This window comes from Notolepis coatsorum (genome assembly GCF_963971535.1).
Source record: "Notolepis coatsorum genome assembly, chromosome: 12".
Classification (NCBI taxonomy): domain Eukaryota; kingdom Metazoa; phylum Chordata; class Actinopteri; order Aulopiformes; family Paralepididae; genus Notolepis; species Notolepis coatsorum.
The window spans coordinates 50866741-50883967 of record NC_140176.1 but is presented as its reverse complement, the minus strand read 5'-3'; the positions used below and the strand labels follow the sequence as shown (position 1 = coordinate 50883967).

Sequence of the window (17227 nt, the reverse complement as noted above, 5' to 3'; positions counted from 1 at the left end):
TTTTCCCTCTCTGCGACTCCCATTTCATTAACATTACTTTTCCCTCTCTGCGACTCCCAATCAAATGCCACTATTGAGTGTCCACAGAAGACCCTCCAATAAATTAATATCTATATGGAATGGAGCACAGTCACTGTCCTTATCAGGACAAACCCTTTCCATTGTGTCAACACTGGATACTGAAAACAGGAGCCAGCTAAACGGTCACGATTATGACCTTTTTATACATTCACTCAAAGGAAACATTGATATGCCCCATAAAGTTGTGACAATTACCAAATCACTTTGGTAACGGTTTGCAGAATGACTAATGGGCCGCTCTCACCCAAGTCAAGCAGCACGGCTGCATTCGATGCGTTTCCAATGTGGATGAGCACATGCAGCTATGAGGAATGCGCGTTGCGCGAGGTACTGTATTACAACCCCTCTACATTGGAAATGAAGTGCATGCAGCCACGCTGCTAGGCTTGGCTGCTTTGGGTGAGAACGGCCCGTAAGTGTCCCGTAATCTTAAATGCTGTATAATGACAATAAATTCTAATCTAATCTGTACAGAGTGCCATAGAGGCTAAATAGAGGAAATTATATGGCTGTCATATCCTGTGAGACATTGGGGTATGACACGCCCGGTTTATAATGAGTCAGCATTATCCGTTCAATTTGGCACCCAACACTCCACCAGGCACCAGCGCAGTTTGCACCAGTCCAGTGTACAGTAGAAGCCTTGGTTATAGGGAGCGCTGTATACTAGACAGTGGTGGAAAGATAGTTCCTTTATTAAAGTAAAAGTAGAAATACCCAAATAAATTAGTACTTGTGAAAATAAAAGTCCTCCATTCAAAATCCTACTTGAGTGAAAGTAAAGTATATGCTATTGAATGTACTTAAAAGTGAAAGTAGACATGGCATTCTTGTATTTCCTTGCTTGTGCAATCCTCATGACCTCTAAAGGTTATGATAAAGTGGTATGTGGTTCAGATGCGCTGTGTCGCTCCGATTACGTTCTCTTGAAGTTGACAGGCTTCAAATTTGAAAGTACATCGTAAATGTACTTTTATCCAAAGCACTTTACATTTTTTTTTGTCCTCACATTCTCCCATTCACTCACACAATGACGGCGGAGGCGACCATGCAAGGTGCCAACCTGCTCATCGAGAGCAATTAGGGGTTAAGTGTCTTGCTCAAGGACACTTCGACATGCTGCCCGGGAGGAGCAGGGAATCGAACCGGGAACCTTCCAATTACCAGACGACTGCTCTACCTCCTGAGCCACTGTCGCTCTCCCACATCATCTTCAATCATCTTTTGCCACATCTTGTATTCTAAATATTTGTCTTCAAATTAACTAGTAACTGATACTTTCAGATAAATGCAGTGGAGTAAAAAAAGTACAATATTTCCTCACGTCCCATAAAGTTGGGACGTTTACCAAATCTTGGGAGTTTGCAGAATGACTAATGGGCCATTCTCACCCAAAGCAGCCAAGTCCAGCAGCACGGCTGCATTCAATTAATTTCCTATGTAGAGGAGCGTAACGCAGCCGCGAGGGACCTCGTTCCTGTTTCATAAAATTTTTAAACACAAGTAAAGTGCAAGTATCTTGTAATTTCACCTAAGCACAGCATTGAAAATACTTAAGTTACTTTCCACCACTGCTAGTAGATAGGCTGTCCCATGCTGGGAGATCCTGGACACCTTGTTGTACCTCTTATTAATCCTGACAGTGACGGGGAGGTGTTAAAGGTGGCTGTAAGTGGTATTTCTCTGTTAAAATAAGTCTACATGTTAAAATAATAGCTCTACACTCCGACAGCCATCACTAATATAGATTGTCTGGTCAGTAACATGGGTATCCTAGTCCCTCCGCTCTGCAGTAAACAGAAAATCTATTTTCTGGTATCCCTTCCCACTTTATCCAATCAGGAGAGAGGACTCCACACTGCAAAAATGGTTGACAAAAATAAGAAATAAGAACTAGTTTTAAGCAAATAGTGCTTGAAACAAGTAAATTAATCTACTAATGCAGTAAACAAATTTGGCTTGGCAGGATTTCTTGAAATTAGTCAAAATATCTAGGGTTCCCTCTTTGTGGGAATGAGATACCAGAAAATGCATTTTGTGTTTACTGCAGAGCGGAGGGACTGGGAGACCCATGTTACTGACCAAACACTCTATATCAGTGATGGCTGTCGGAATGTAGAGCTATTTAACACTTATTTTAACAAAAAAACACCATTTACACTTAAACACAGAGGAAAGGGGGGAGGGGCTGGTTTGTAGCTGGCTATTTATTGACAGTCTTCATTACTGAGCCTTGTCTGTTAAAGCAGCGGCAGCAGCAGCAGCTTCTTCTTCCTTTTCTCTCAGGAACTCCTGCCTCCATCTGGCTTTCTTCTCCATGTTGTGACCCGTTAGAGACTCATGATTCTTAACAGCCTGGGCAGAAAGGGTGAGGGGCTTAGACATTCAATTGTACATGGCTGCATTTATATAGCGCTTTTATCCAAAGCACTTTACAATTTGTTCCTCAGATTTTACCCATTCACTCACACATTCACACACCGACGGTGGAGCACTTAGGGGTTAAGGCCATGGTTAGACTGGTGTTTTTGTGGCGTTTTTTTTATACGTTTTTGAATACGTTTCATGTCCCTATTACACAGAAATGCGTTTTTTGGCGTTTTTTTGTGGATACGGCTGAAACGCTAAATTGTGTTTGCGTTTTGGAGAACCGCTAAAAAACGCGCCGACAACAGCGTGTAGTCTGCATGAGTCGTTGTTGCGAAAACGCCCATGCGCAGTAGATACCATCTGCGTGCCCTTCCGGTGACAACAGAGTGTGTGTGTGTGTGTGTTTGGGACAGAGGCAGAGCTGTCCCAAATAGCTGCAGCTACCATGTGTTGTCAAGTTATTGTTATAAGGATCCCAGTCCAAGCTACAACAGTCTGCATTCCCTTAACAATTGTTTGTATTGAGCCGTATTGTATTGTACCCATATGCAATATGTTAAATAAAGTTTACATCCATTCATTCTGCTAGCATTACCGATTGCATGAGCAGCTGGCTAACGTGAGCTATCAGATCCCGTTAGCTCAAAGCTCCTCTTTCAACTTAACAAGCATTAAACAAAATGGCCCAGTCATCTATTCACCTTTGTTTAATACACACAGCATTGTCTCTAATGTTATCTAACTACTGATAGCTCTCGATATCATCAGTTTGGTGCTGGCTAAATAGCGTGAGCTAACGTTAGCTTCTAGCCACAATGCTATACGGTTATAATGGCATACTCCATTGACGTTAGCATGCAGCTAACAATGCTACCGATCTTTTTTTAGACTAAACTATCCGCTCTTGGTGGTCACTTGTGTTGATATTAGTTTTGTTTCATCAACAAATGACAGGCAGAACACACAGTGAATGTATCCGTTTAGTTTATTGCACTTTTATTAGGCTTTGCTGAAAAAGAATTGCTGCATTGAGTAAATAGGCAAGATGGTGGCGCCCATAGGCGTCTGCCTTGTTGACATTTTCTTTGCTGGAGCTACCAGGAAGTGTATTGGCACATTCAAGTTCTGATTGGTTGAAATTGCCTTCATGTTCGCCACCTACTGCTTTGGCAGTGTACTACATCAGTGTGCTCAGGTGACAAAAACAAGAAAAAACGAAAGTGTGACTCGAGGCGCAGGACGTCGCGGCGAAACGCGTATGACAATGAAACGAAAGGTGTAACCGCAGCCTAAGTGTCTCGCTCAAGGACACTTCGACACGCTGCCCGGGAGGAGCAGGAATGGAACTAGGAACCTCTGGATTACCAGACGACTGCTCTAGCTCCCGACCCACTGTCGCCCCATGTTAACTGAACTCTTCAGATGAAGACACGTTTAAAATTAAGCTTTTAAGAAATGTCTTGAGAATTCATCTCATAAATAGGAATATCTCATTTTACTAAATAATTGTTAGTCGTTCCTCAACAAGTAGGTGTACAATCAGAGATTGTATACAAATGTAAACTGGGATTACAATTTTGTATTTGTAAAAGAAAATTACGGCAAGGACAAATTATTATTTCGTATATTCGTGTGAGACAAATCAAACAACTTAGCTGGCAGTGTGGCTAAAACATGCATTATTTTATATCTGGTCAAATGGTAATATGTATAACACACAAACCATTCACCCCAAGAGAAACACTTATAGCCAAGTGGACTTAGGGAATAACAACACAGAAATGTCATTAATTCTCTATTGTGACTCACCCGTTTACCCACGAAGACCATACACAGACAGGACACTATTGTCATCAAAATCATCACGTAGCAGGCCTTCACTCGAACCTTGTTTCTGGCAGCATCAAGCATTTCAAACCTACAACACAAGTCAGGCAAGCAGAAATATCAGCATTGGCCAAACACTAGGGATGCAGCAATAGAGATACTTTTGGTATCCTGATACTGGGTCATCTATCAGTCTAAAACAGGGTTATCTGTATTCCCCTCATATTAAAACATGATATAAAGAGAGGTGTTAACACAGTGTGGCAGAAATCGAAGAGACTTGATTTTCTGCATTTTTGTCAAATAAACCGAAGCTAGCGGTCACGCTGGACCATCACAAAGTGGACAGAGACTGTTGCCGTCCGTCGTTTTGTTTTGGGGGAGTTAGAACCTAATTTAATCAGGTGTACTGTACGCTGAAACAACATTGCTCTGCTGAGTTCTGCTAAGTTCCCACAATGAACTTAAAGGAAAACTCCAACATTTTGGGAAATTAGCTTATTTAACACATTGCCCACCGGGGGTTATGCCCATCTAATGCCCCTCTCTGCCAGCGCTGTAAGCCTATGGAGATGTTTACATTCTTTGCAGGGCTATAACTTTTAAAATTGTATTGCTATATTGACATTACTATGGCCCATTCAACATCGATTATCTATCGTTCAGGATGTGGGAACGTTATACTTTTTCATTCATACAAAAATACCTCCTAGAATATAAGTGTTTTTATCGTTTTCTGCAGTAATTCATAGAACGTGAGTTATAGGCCTAAATGCATATATAGATTATCGATTGGCGTTTCTTCCCTATACACGCTATATTAAAAAATTCAAATGTATATGATCGGCAGGGGTGTAAAAAGTACCCAGAAATTATACTTAAGTGAAAGTATGGGTACTGTCTCAAAATCGGACTCAAGTAAAAGTCAAAGTATCTGGCTAAAAACACACTTGAGTAAAAGTAAAAAAGTCCTACTTTTAAATGTACTTAAGTACTAAAAAGTAAAAGTACATTTCTTTTTAAAGGGATAGACCAGGGGTCTCAAACTCATTCCATCGTGGGCCAAGTTTTCATTTTAACTATACATTGCACCAGGTGAGTTAGTTGAAGAGGTGAGCCAATTAGTGAAATCATCAGCTGGTGTTTAGGCAAGGCTGGAATGAAACCAAGTATACACTCTGCCCACAATGGAATGTGTTCTGCGATAGACAATGCTGAAATGAAAGAACAGAGGACACTTTTTTGCATTAAAATAATTTAATGCACTACTTCATTGAAGGTAAACTAACATGGACGGCATTCACATCACAGCATGAATAATATCACAATATTAAAGACCGAATACTGTAGTATCCTGAATAATATGACAATATTAAAAACAGAATAATGGTGTATCCTGAATAATATCACAATATTAACCACAGCATACTGGAGTACCCTGAATAATATCACAATATTAACCACAGCATACTGGAGTACCCTGAATAATATCACAATATTAAAGACAGAATACTGGAGTACCCTGAATAATATCACAATATTAACCACAGCATAATGCCGATCTGACTGTCTATTCTTCTGATAGCAGCTAGGTGTTTAATCAAAGATCCCCACTTTCTAGTGTTGCACAAGGACCAATCAGCATGGTTATGGGCAGGTTCATTTTCCATTGATGGGGATTTGATAAACAATTCAAATATACTAATTAAAATAGTTGGACCTGTGAGATTTGTACTTTGTAGGTCTGCATTTTAAATGTAAGGAGTAAAAAGTATGTTTTTTTTCTCTGAAATGTAATGGAGTAAAAGTACAAAGTATACAAACCTAATAATACTTGAGTAAAGTACAAATCCCCCAAAACAGTACTTAAGTATTGTAACGAAGTACAATTACTCAAGTACTTTACACCCCTGATGATCGGTATACGTTATGCTTCATCATGCGTGAAGGAAAGGGGGGGGGGGGGGGGGTCGTTTATAATTCCCAGATCATCAGTAAATGCTTTATGTAGGTTGGGTGATATATTGATCAGATCGGTTTGCTCACAAGGAAACTCACAATCGGGTTGAAAATAATGTTATATTCCTCTTACCGTGGGTCAATGAGACTGGCGGTGAAATATCCCAAGTACACGACGCCGATCGCCTAGGTCCATTTCCGGTTTGTATGTCACAATAAACGGCGAAATCATATAGATTATTACGTTTAGAAAGCAATCCATTATGTACATAGTGTCTGTCGGGAGTCCCGCAACGATATGCAACGGCCGGATGATTTTCATCGACACACATCGGCCACATCCTGTAGGCGAGTGTAACTCGCCCGACCATCCACCAGGCGGCGGTATTGAGCCGTCGCTGCAGTCACCTATAGGGTCCAGCTGCAGCGTCGTGGGGTGTATATATGAATTATGAATGCCATGGCGAAAAAATGAAATATTGATCTCAATAACGCTGGACAGCGTGGTCTGGCGGTCAACGCATGACGGCCAATAACGCTGGAAAGCGTTTCCGGCGCTGATGTGTTAACATCTTCCCTGGAGTTAGACAAGAAGATACATACCTTTTTTGTCTCTGCATGCATTAGGCTTAGGGAACGCCCGCACCGTTAGCCTAGCTTCATCACTGGAAGTGGGGCAGACCTTTAACCAAGTTACCTACAGTCACTCCAAATACAATCAAAATACTCTGAATTTTTTTTTGCCGAATCACTCGCCCAAACCCTGTAGTCATGCATCACAGTCACGAAAGGGGCTAACGTAATGCCTGTCAGCAAGCGAAAGTAGCATTGAATCAAAAGGGATGCAGGGACAGCTGAGGATATTTATACTAAGTCGAATAGTCCAGCAAAGTTATGTCCTATTCATCAATCTCACAATATTCGCTAACGTTAGACAGATGGAATACAGCCTTCCATCTAAAAACATAAATGAAAACTTACCACAGTCATGGTAGCCATAATAACGTCAATCGGTTTGGATCCTTTGAATGACACGAATATGTAAACACTGACCTTGACGTTAGAAAGTGGTGACGTGGGGGGGAGCTCCAGTAGCTCACCGCATATCTCGGCGTCGGGGAAAACCGTGCTGCGTCGCGGATCTGGTGGACTCCGAGTTCGATTCCCGGACCCGCCGTCATTTGCCAGAATGTTTCACCCTGTATCTGTCGGTCATGCTTGACCAGAGAAGCGATAAACGCTAAAAAATAAAGTAAAAAAAAAAAAAAAAAACGTGGTGACGTGGAATCACTGCGCCCAGACAGCAGTGGTTCGGCAAAAAATAGTTCCGAGTATATCTGCTTAGAAAACGGAAATGTCTAATACAATTATTTTTAATTTCTCCACGTGGTAAATACACAGGTCACAACATGTTTACAGGAACGTTTGAGTTGTATTTTGATGTATTTGGAGTGACTGTAGGGAACTTGGTTAAAGGTCTGCCCCACTTCCAGTGATGAAGCTAAGCTAGGTTAACGGTGCGGGCGTTCCCTAAGCCTAATGCATGCAGAGAGACAAAAAAGGTATGTATCTTCTTGGCTAACTCCAGGGAAGATGTTAAATAAGCTAATTTCTCAAAATGTTGGAGTTTTCCTTTAACTCAATCAGCGCCAGGCCCGAGTAAAGTCGGGTTAACTCGCCAACCGTTCAGCGTAAGACCAGAGTATAGTTGGGTTTTCATCGTTATTTCATTCATTACAGGCACACGGACTCAGGGTTAACATGGGGAATCATCCTGAGAATGCCAAAGTGCAATACCGGCCGCATCCACCCAAGTGGCAGTATCGAGCACCCTTTGAATCATTATATCTTGGCCTGTGTGTCGATCAAAAGTCTCCGGTCGGATTTTTATTTGTCGGGCAAGGGGAGCGGTTGTCCCGATCGGATTGAGAAGCGTGAAATTCTCCCGGTGTATGATGTGTGGCGGATTATGTTGGTGACACGATCGACACCAATACTGGGACTCGCGATCAGATAATTGGAATAATCTTTTTGGGGTACATCCTAGTGAAGGTAAGGCCTATATGGTATCAATCCTGCTGTTATCCAATGATCCAACCATGACTTCACTTCGATCACAAGATATGTGTGTAACGTTACTCCACAACGTGTGCCGTTGGTGACGATCAAAGCATAAAAAAACTACCCCCCCACCCTTTCATGATGAAACATAATACCGATAATATAGATTTGATTTCGAGGTAATAGCGCGTACAGGCGAGAAACGACAACGTTTTTAGTGAATTGCACGTATTGCTGCATAGCGTCGTTTTCTGGGATTAGACAGGATTACTCAAACTATACTCCTATTCACCATGGTATAAAACGGGAATGTATGAATGAAAAAATTATTTCTTTAACACATATTGAACGATATAGTCTATGTCAAATGGGCCATAGTATTGTATCCATATAGCTAGGGCTGACCTTCGAAGCTTTTTTTGGCAATCGAAGCTTCGGGGCCGAGCTTCGATTTTAATTCGAAGCTTCGGGGGGGAAAAAATTATTAAATCTTATGTTGTGGGACTTGTACAGCACTTTGGTAAACTTTGTTGTTTTTTAATGTGCTCTATAAATAAAATGGATTGGATTAATTAAGTAGCCCCTTTCGTGACTGTGATGCAGCCAACAAGGTTTCACTCGGCTGCGCTGCCTGGGTGCAGTGGGGCTGCTCTCACAGCCAACGGCATGACATTACATAATTATGTTGCAACCTCCGTCTATCAAGCAAACAATTATATTATATTTAATTTATCATTTATAATTTATTATATTATATATTAAATTAGCCAACTTGGTAACACATTAGTCATAGCAGCATAGGCATAGCCTTATTAATGTTTTGTGTGGCGTCGCCGTCGTGTACAACGATACTTACGTTTTTTAGGTGATTTGACAAAGTTGTTGTAGAGTTGTGATATGCCATTTTCTTCTGGCATATCTGGCACTCAGCTTTTTGGGCATTGTCTTTGCATATTTTAAAGTGTAACCACACATCTGATGACTTCTTTGTCGACATGTCTGCTGCACACGTCCTTGTTGTTTTCAACACAGATAATCTCCACATGCTTGTTGTAGAGAGGTGGAGTTGAGGCGCCGCTTACTTTCGTTTAATTGGAATGGAGGCGGGAAGGCGCCGCTTACTTTCGTTTCATTGGAATGGAGGCGCAAGATTTGAGGCAAAAAATTATAATATATATATATATATTTTTACTTCGATTTTTTTTTATGTTCGAAGCTCGTGCCATCGAACGAAGCTTCAAAGTATTTAAGACAGCCCTACATATAGCTATAATATAGAATATAGTTATAGCCCTGCAAACACTGCCACGTATTCCTATATTTTAGAGAGTCGGCGTGGTAAGTACAAATGATGCTCAACTGCGTGGCGTCCATTGAGTTAACACATCTCCGTTGGCATTGGCTAAACAGATGGACATGTTGACACATTGGTACATAAATGTACAGTAGATTAGATTCTAATGTATTGTCATCATACAGCACAACGAAAAGAAGTTTGGCATCCAACCAGAGTGCAAATGTAACAGTAAAGTGCAATAGTAATATACAATGTACAGGTGATACTGGGTATAAAATATATAAATCAGTACTACTGGGTGTAGTAGTGCTATCAGATGTTTACAGAGTTGTAATATTAATATGTATAGTATTAGTGACGCAGGTATGAAGACACTATGGTAGTAACTAGTAAGTCATACTGGCCAGCAGTGTAACTAGTGAGAGTAGGTAAGGGATATGTAGAGATATAGATATACAGTGTTTCCCATTAATTGCCTAGACTGTGGTGGGCCGCCACAGTCTAATTTCCGCCACAGTTGTATAATGAACCAAAAAAAAAGTAATAAAAATATATATCTATTTTTCTTTTTTTTTTTTGTATTTTTTTTTTTTTTATTCTTTTTTAAACAAACATATAAACAAACATGACAACACACGATAAGATATACAAGCATTAATTGTCAGGGCACATCCAATGAGATCACCTTTTGGTTAGTTGTTTTATATAAGATATACCCATAATACCTGTTATCTAAAAAAAAAACCTACATACATATGCTCAGCTCGAACCCCCCCCTCCCGGACCCCACCTTGAGAAGTACCTCCACTATCCCTCGCACCTAACCAGACACTACCATTATAAGCTAGCGTTTATTCTCTCCACCACTTCTAACCACATTGACATTTTGGATTCATTGAGACCCAGAATTCTTGCTGTAGATATTTCATGGTAAATTACATCGAGATATGTAAGAAACCAAACTTTACGGCACATTTTTTCCGGTTGAAACCAGCGTGATGCGATCAGCTTTTTGGCTACTGTGATACCCGATAAAACCAATCTCTTTAGCTGTGGATTCACTGCAAACTCAAAAACATCATTCAACAGCAATACCGAGGGGTGTACAGGTATATTCCAAGATACGAGTTTTGATATTTGTTGGGTCACATCTTTCCAGAATGCCTTAACTGGTGAGCAGTCCCAATACATGTGCATAAATGTCCCTTCGTCCCCATTTGTACATTGGGTGCATTTGGAATCTTGTTTGAGCCCCATTCGGCACAGTCTTATAGGAGTCAAGTATGTCCTGTGAATATAGTTAAGATTGATTTGTTGATGATCCGGGTTCCTTGATGTAAGTCGGACATTTGCCCAGGCTCCTTGCCAATCAAAGTCATTTTCCAGGTCTGGTATATCCCTCCTCCAGACAGAGTCAAGTTGGAGGGTTTCATACGAGGACGTTAGTAATTGATGATAAAATTCTGAAACAAAACCTCTCGATGTCTCTCTTGAGTAGAAGAATTTGTGGTATCTGTGGTGTTCAATTGGTCTGTCTAATGGAACACCGTGAGACTTCAAACATAGCTCTAACTGTTTGTGAAAAAGCCATGTGGACTTGGTGAGATTAAATTTTTTGCGTATTTCTTTATCACTACAAAAACCCTGTTTGTTAAAAACATCCCCTAATGAGTGTATGCCTTGCTCTTCCCATATAGGGAATCTTATAGGTCGTTTTCCAATTAAGAGAGCATCGTTATTGAATAAGGGAGTATGATTGTGCCATTCTTGTGGGTTAGGATTTTTTTTTTGTGATTCACGCCATATCCGGATCGCATGAGTAATTATGGGGCCACATTTTCGTTCACAGTGCTTGATTGGTAGTTTAGTGTATGCTATGTCCTTCAGTCTATGTGGGGCTACTATGTTTTCTTCTATTTTTCTCCAAGATGCTAATGCTTGGGAGTCAAACCATGTTGTCAATGGACTTAATGAGTACGCCTTAAAATATAGGAAAAAATCTGGAAATGCCATGCCACCATCTGCTTTATTTCTCTGTGCGGTGGATCTTTTTATACGTGGTGGTTTGTTATTCCAAATAAATTTGTATGTGAAGGAGTGTAATCTTTTCCAGTACCCCTCTGGAGGGGGTAACGGTAGCATTGAACAGAAGAAGTTGATTTTAGGTAGTACATCCATCTTAACTATTGATATCCGTGCTTGTACTGTGTTCTTAAGTTTTGCCCATCTATCAAGGTCGTCTTTGATTTTGTTTTGGATTTTTGTGTAGTTGTGCTTCACCGTTTGTCTTATGGTAGGGAATATTTCCACTCCCAAGCATCTGAAATGTTTTACCATCGGTATCTGTCCTGGGAGGGTTGTATCTTTTTTTGCAGGGGTGTTAAGTGGAAGGAAAGCCGACTTCGACTATTTTTCTTTTTTACTATTTTTTTAAATATAAAGTTTGCCAATAGGGATGTATCAGTAGTATTGGCAGTGGTAGTAGTCGTAATAGTAATCCAGTATATATTTTTCTTTTCTAAAAAATAAACCAGTTCAACACAGGTAACTACTTTTGCTTCATTTCTTTAATGGCTCAAATGTATGCTCGAGTCTAGTCCAGTGGTTCCCAAACCTCTCCTCGAGACACCCCAGCCGTTCCATGTATTTGTTAAATTCCACCACTAGCGCACCTGATTCAACAAATAAAGGGCTAGTTAAGTTGAATCAGGTGTGCTGGTGGTGAAATTTAACAAATGCATTGAACAGCTGGGGTGCTTCGAGGAGAGGATTGGGAAGCACTAGTCTAGTTGATTTTGTGTTTTGAGCACAAAGTTCATCATAGATCTAGCCTCTTTATTTTGCTCTCAAAGTGCACCAGATTGATGCATTTAACTTTAAAATGTACAAAAAAAACACTCTAGACTAAATAGGTTTAAAAACTCCTTTATTCCAATCTCAGTTAAACTTTTAAATAGTGCCAGATAAAGGGCAACTATCGAACGGATATTTTGGTTGCTATATTATCGTGTATACTATAATATTAATATTACATTATTTGTGTATACTATTCTAATTTTGTGTTGCCAGACATCCTGCTGTGCAGGTACTTTACTGTATATTTTATATTGTGTATTGTTTGGAGTCAGTTGTGCTGTGTCATGTCTGTCTGTATGTATGTGTCTGTGGCTGTAGTGGGTGTAAGCCCAAGACAAATTTCCCAGCTGATGGGACAATAAAGTGACTCTTGACTTGACCAATGGAAAGTGATAAACAGCCATGGCGTCAGCAGCCCTGCTCTGCATGACGAACACTTGTTGAAGAATTATTTAAAATAGATAGACACGAGGGACCCAACTTGTGGATCTGAACCGATACCTTTAGTAGTTTAGAATTGGTATCGGCAGTGAGAAAGTAATATCCATGCACTCTTTTCAAAAAGCTTTAGTGTTAAAGTCTGCATAAATGCGGGCAAACAGCGTCCCATTCTCTCCAGGCATTTGCCATCTCTTAACAAATCTTTGCCTAAATTATCTCTAAATCAAATCAAATGATTTAATCTTCATGCGTGCATGCGTCAATCAAGTATTTTATCATGCCAGCAGATGAGTTCTCAGATGTCAGGAACCAAAGCAATTACCTCCAGCAACAGAGACAGGGACGTTGTTTGAACTACAGTCATAGTGTTGACCAGCCGCCCCCCAGTAATGGCACTCAACCAATTAGCTAGTTCTGTGGTCATGATGCAACTCAATCAAATCATACGAGGAGCCAATCAGACGCAAATGTACCAGGATGTCTGGCATAAACAGGAAGAGGCCACTTACGACACAAGCTCTGGGATCTGGTCTGCTGTCTTGAAGCGTCCTGACCACATCAAAATCCTCCTATCCATGTTAGATGGCTTGTAGCCTGGGAGTTTGAACCCTAGATGGGATGCTTTATATGTGCAAACAAAAACATGCACATATAAAGTGACAAAACAACAATGTAATCCACTCTAAATACACAGTGAATCCAAATTCCTAACTGAAGACATGGAAGTGTGGAGGCCTTTAATTTCACACGCTCTCACCATTAGCTTGGTCAGTCTACTGTGACCCCACTTCCCGTGACCCTCATCCTCAGAGACGGAGGGGCGGGGGGGGGGACTTTCTCCCAGTCTCTTCGGCAAAAGCAAATGCCCTATATGATGTACAACTAAATTAAACTGGACTTGAAGAAGTCTTTATTTGTAGCACACAATGCTACATTATCATGCAGCGAACACACACAAGCGAGATGGGCGACACATAGGAACACACACACACACACACACACACACACGTGTAGGGCACTAACTAAGTGCCCTGTAATATGATGTAATATGATGTTCCATCTGTGTGTCTGTTCTAAACTCCTACCATGGTCTGGGACTATCTGTGTGTCTGTTCCAAACCCCTACCCTCTTCTAAGACACTTAACCGCTAACTGCTCCCGATGAGTAGGTTGGCTCCTTGCATGGTTGCCTCCACCGTCAGTGTGTGAATGTGTGAGTGAATGCGAGGAACAAAATTGTAAAGCGCTTTGGATAAAAGCGCTATATAAATGCACCATTTAAATGCAAAATGTTTGGGACTGTCTGTGTCTGTTCCAAACCCCTACCCTCTTTTGGGACTGTCGGTGTGTCTGTTCCAAACCCCTACCCTCTTTTGGGACTGTCGGTGTGTCTGTTCCAAACCCCTACCCTCTTTTGGGACTGTCGGTGTGTCTGTTCCAAACCCCTACCCTCTTTTGGGACTGTCGGTGTGTCTGTTCCAAACCCCTACCCTCTTTTGGGACTGTCTGTGTCTGTTCCAAACCCCTACCCTCTTTTGGAACTGTCTGTGTCTGTTCCAAACCCCTACCCTCTTTTGGGACGGTCTGTCTGTTCCAAACCCCTACCCTCTTTTGGAACTGTCTGTGTCTGTTCCAAACCCCTACCCTCTTTTGGGACGGTCTGTCTGTTCCAAACCCCTACCCTCTTTTGGGACTGTCGGTGGAGGAGGCTGTGGCTTTCCCTCCACAGGTTTACTGCACATCTGTCTCCTGCTGCCCGTTTCCACCAGCTGTCTGCGCCATTGACCTGCGGATTAAACGTTAAATATCTGGTCCCAAACTTCTAAACACGAGAAATAGGCCAAGGGCTGACATAATATGCAATTATCGAGGCAATTTTATAGATTAGGTTCTAGATTCCGGTTAACCTTCCTTTTACAAAGCTTGCAAAAACAAAAAAATTTAGTCTTTCTGTTTAGCTAATCTTGGCAATCTGTAGGATTTAACGCAATGTATAGTTCTATGGCCATGATAAAGTTGAAACCATATCACAAGACTGAAAAATTACAAAATGTTTATCTTACATAGAATAATTTTTTTAGAAAATAGATACAAATGACATGTAGGTAAATAATCAATTGTCTCCATCATTAGAGGCATCGAACATCTTTCTGTAGGCCTATGTCTAGAATGCAGAAAATCAAGTGGCTTTGCTTTGGCATTTTACATAGGTTCTTGACGTAGGACTTTAGTATTGGGGAAATTCTCTCAATACCAATCCCCTATTTTAGCCTGGTATCGACCAGATATCTGATACCAGTACTGGTGCAGCCCTAGTTTAATCATTGTGTTTGCTAATATGCCTCAAGTTGTCTCAAAGATCACTCCTCAAATATTAGCCAATTAAAAAGGCATACAAAACAGAGCAAATACCATATTGTATCACCCTGGAGATCCAAAAATAATAGTTTGGAGGGCCAAATTCGGCCCATGGACCATACTTTGGGGGTGCCCACACAGCTCATCCATAAAATCGCAAAGATTGAATTAATTAAAGTTAAAAAGAATTTAAAATAATGTAAAAAGTCACATGACTACTACAACCATTTCATAGCCATTTAAATGCCACTGCCATTTGTTAAGAACTGGATGGAAAGACATGTTGACAGAGTCATAACTGAGCAGGGATACGATTGGTTAGTCTTTTATAGTAAGTATGTAATACAGTTTGCCCTGGGTTTGGCAAAAGCTTTCATAGTTATGCCATATTAACATTGCAAACAAAGGTTTTGCCATTTAGACTGCTTTAGTGAAACGTGTGGTCATATTATATTCAAGCACCAAGGACAGTTATACAACACAGCACAGGAAGTGTCAATCTCTGCAATCTGACTGATCTTTGACGTTACACGCCCCCCTATGAACCAAACTAAATGTGCTATTAAAAAAGTAACGTTGGCTAACGTTAAGATACCATGCTAGCGTTACCTCACGCTATCCCATTTTCATCAAAGAATCATAAGAAGAAAATCTGTCAGTCGTAATTCAACCAGTCCCAAAAAGGCAAAGGTCTCTAGGCTAGTACCGTTGTACTGGAAGCTAGCGGTGTACAGTAAGTTATATACTAGCAAATCATTTCACTATATGTCTTAGTGTGTATGTGATGAATAAACCTCTTGAATCTTGAAAAAATGCAAACTGTAACGTTACGAACCTATGAAGTTGCCGATGGCAATCCGAGATCTGATGAAATTCATGTCTGTGAGGTCTTGTGAATAAATGTCAATTAACCATGCAATCGTGTGGAAATCCTCCTCGTTCGTTGCTGAAAGTCAACTACCAGAGCAGAAGGCGTGATTATTTTCCCGTTTTTCCGTAGCCTATGTTTGCGAAGACGCTCTCTGATTGGCTAGCCGCGTACAGCGAATACGCTCTCTGATTGGCTAGCCGCGTTCAGCGAAGAACCTCTCTGCTTGGTTTAGCGCCGAAGGGTCTGTTGTTACCTAACGGTTCTAACCCTAACCTTAACCTTAACCCTAACCCTAACCTTAACCCTAACCCTAACCCTAACCCTAACTCTAAGCATAACCCACTTCGAAAGAGGGCCAAAGGCCAAAGCATAACCACTTTGAAGCAGAGTATAATGTACAAGGCGGAAGAGACCCTTCGGCGCTAAACCAATCAGAGAGGGTCTTCGCTGTACGCGGCTAGCCAATCAGAGAGCGTCTTCGCAAATATAGGCTACGGGAAAAGATCACGCGAGTAAAGAGCAGCAAAACACAGCAGAACAGCAGGACCCCCTGGCCCCTTCATAAACACGTGCCTGATCAAAATGTATAGGGAGACCCACAGGCCACAACACAAGTGTAATTCTGCCACAGCGTGTGGACTCTAAAACACAACAATCAGAATTCGATATACCAAAAACTGTTTATTGCTGCTGTCTACCTACATCGACCATATTATTATAGGAAGACTGGCCCCAGTACCATCTCGTACGTAGAGCAACAGCGTCGGGGCTTCTTTTAAAGTGATAGTTCACCAAACATTTCTGACCCCCCCCCCCCCCCCCATCTGCACCATGGTCAAATCACATTAAATAAACACACGTTGTCATACAGTTAGATATATGTAAAAAAATTACATTAATAAAGGTCTCAATCGTTTTTATTGGATGGCAATCTGTTTAAGATGTCCAGTATTGCATTCAGGCATTCCTTCGAACTGTTATTTTGTGTTGTGAGGAGAAGCATGCAGCTGCAGAGCCACAGAGGCAGCGGCGCTCTCAGGGCCGCGCTCTGACGCATAGCTCTGACGGCCGCGCTGTGAGGGCCGCTCAGCAGCGCCACCCACCAA

The 17227-nt window shown here is 41.2% G+C and overlaps 1 protein-coding gene across 1 annotated transcript; it reads right to left on the bottom strand.

Moving 5' to 3' along the window:
- Positions 1-755: 755 nt before the first annotated feature.
- On the bottom strand, positions 756-16203 carry fam162a (family with sequence similarity 162 member A). Its single transcript, XM_084326527.1, has 5 exons — positions 16086-16203; positions 14574-14678; positions 13402-13513; positions 4261-4369; positions 756-2436 (listed from the first exon to the last, which is right to left on the bottom strand). Exons 1-5 carry the CDS (start codon positions 16126-16128, stop codon positions 2305-2307), a joined length of 501 nt encoding a protein of 166 aa, XP_084182653.1. The 5' UTR covers positions 16129-16203; the 3' UTR covers positions 756-2304.
- Positions 16204-17227: the final 1024 nt, after the last annotated feature.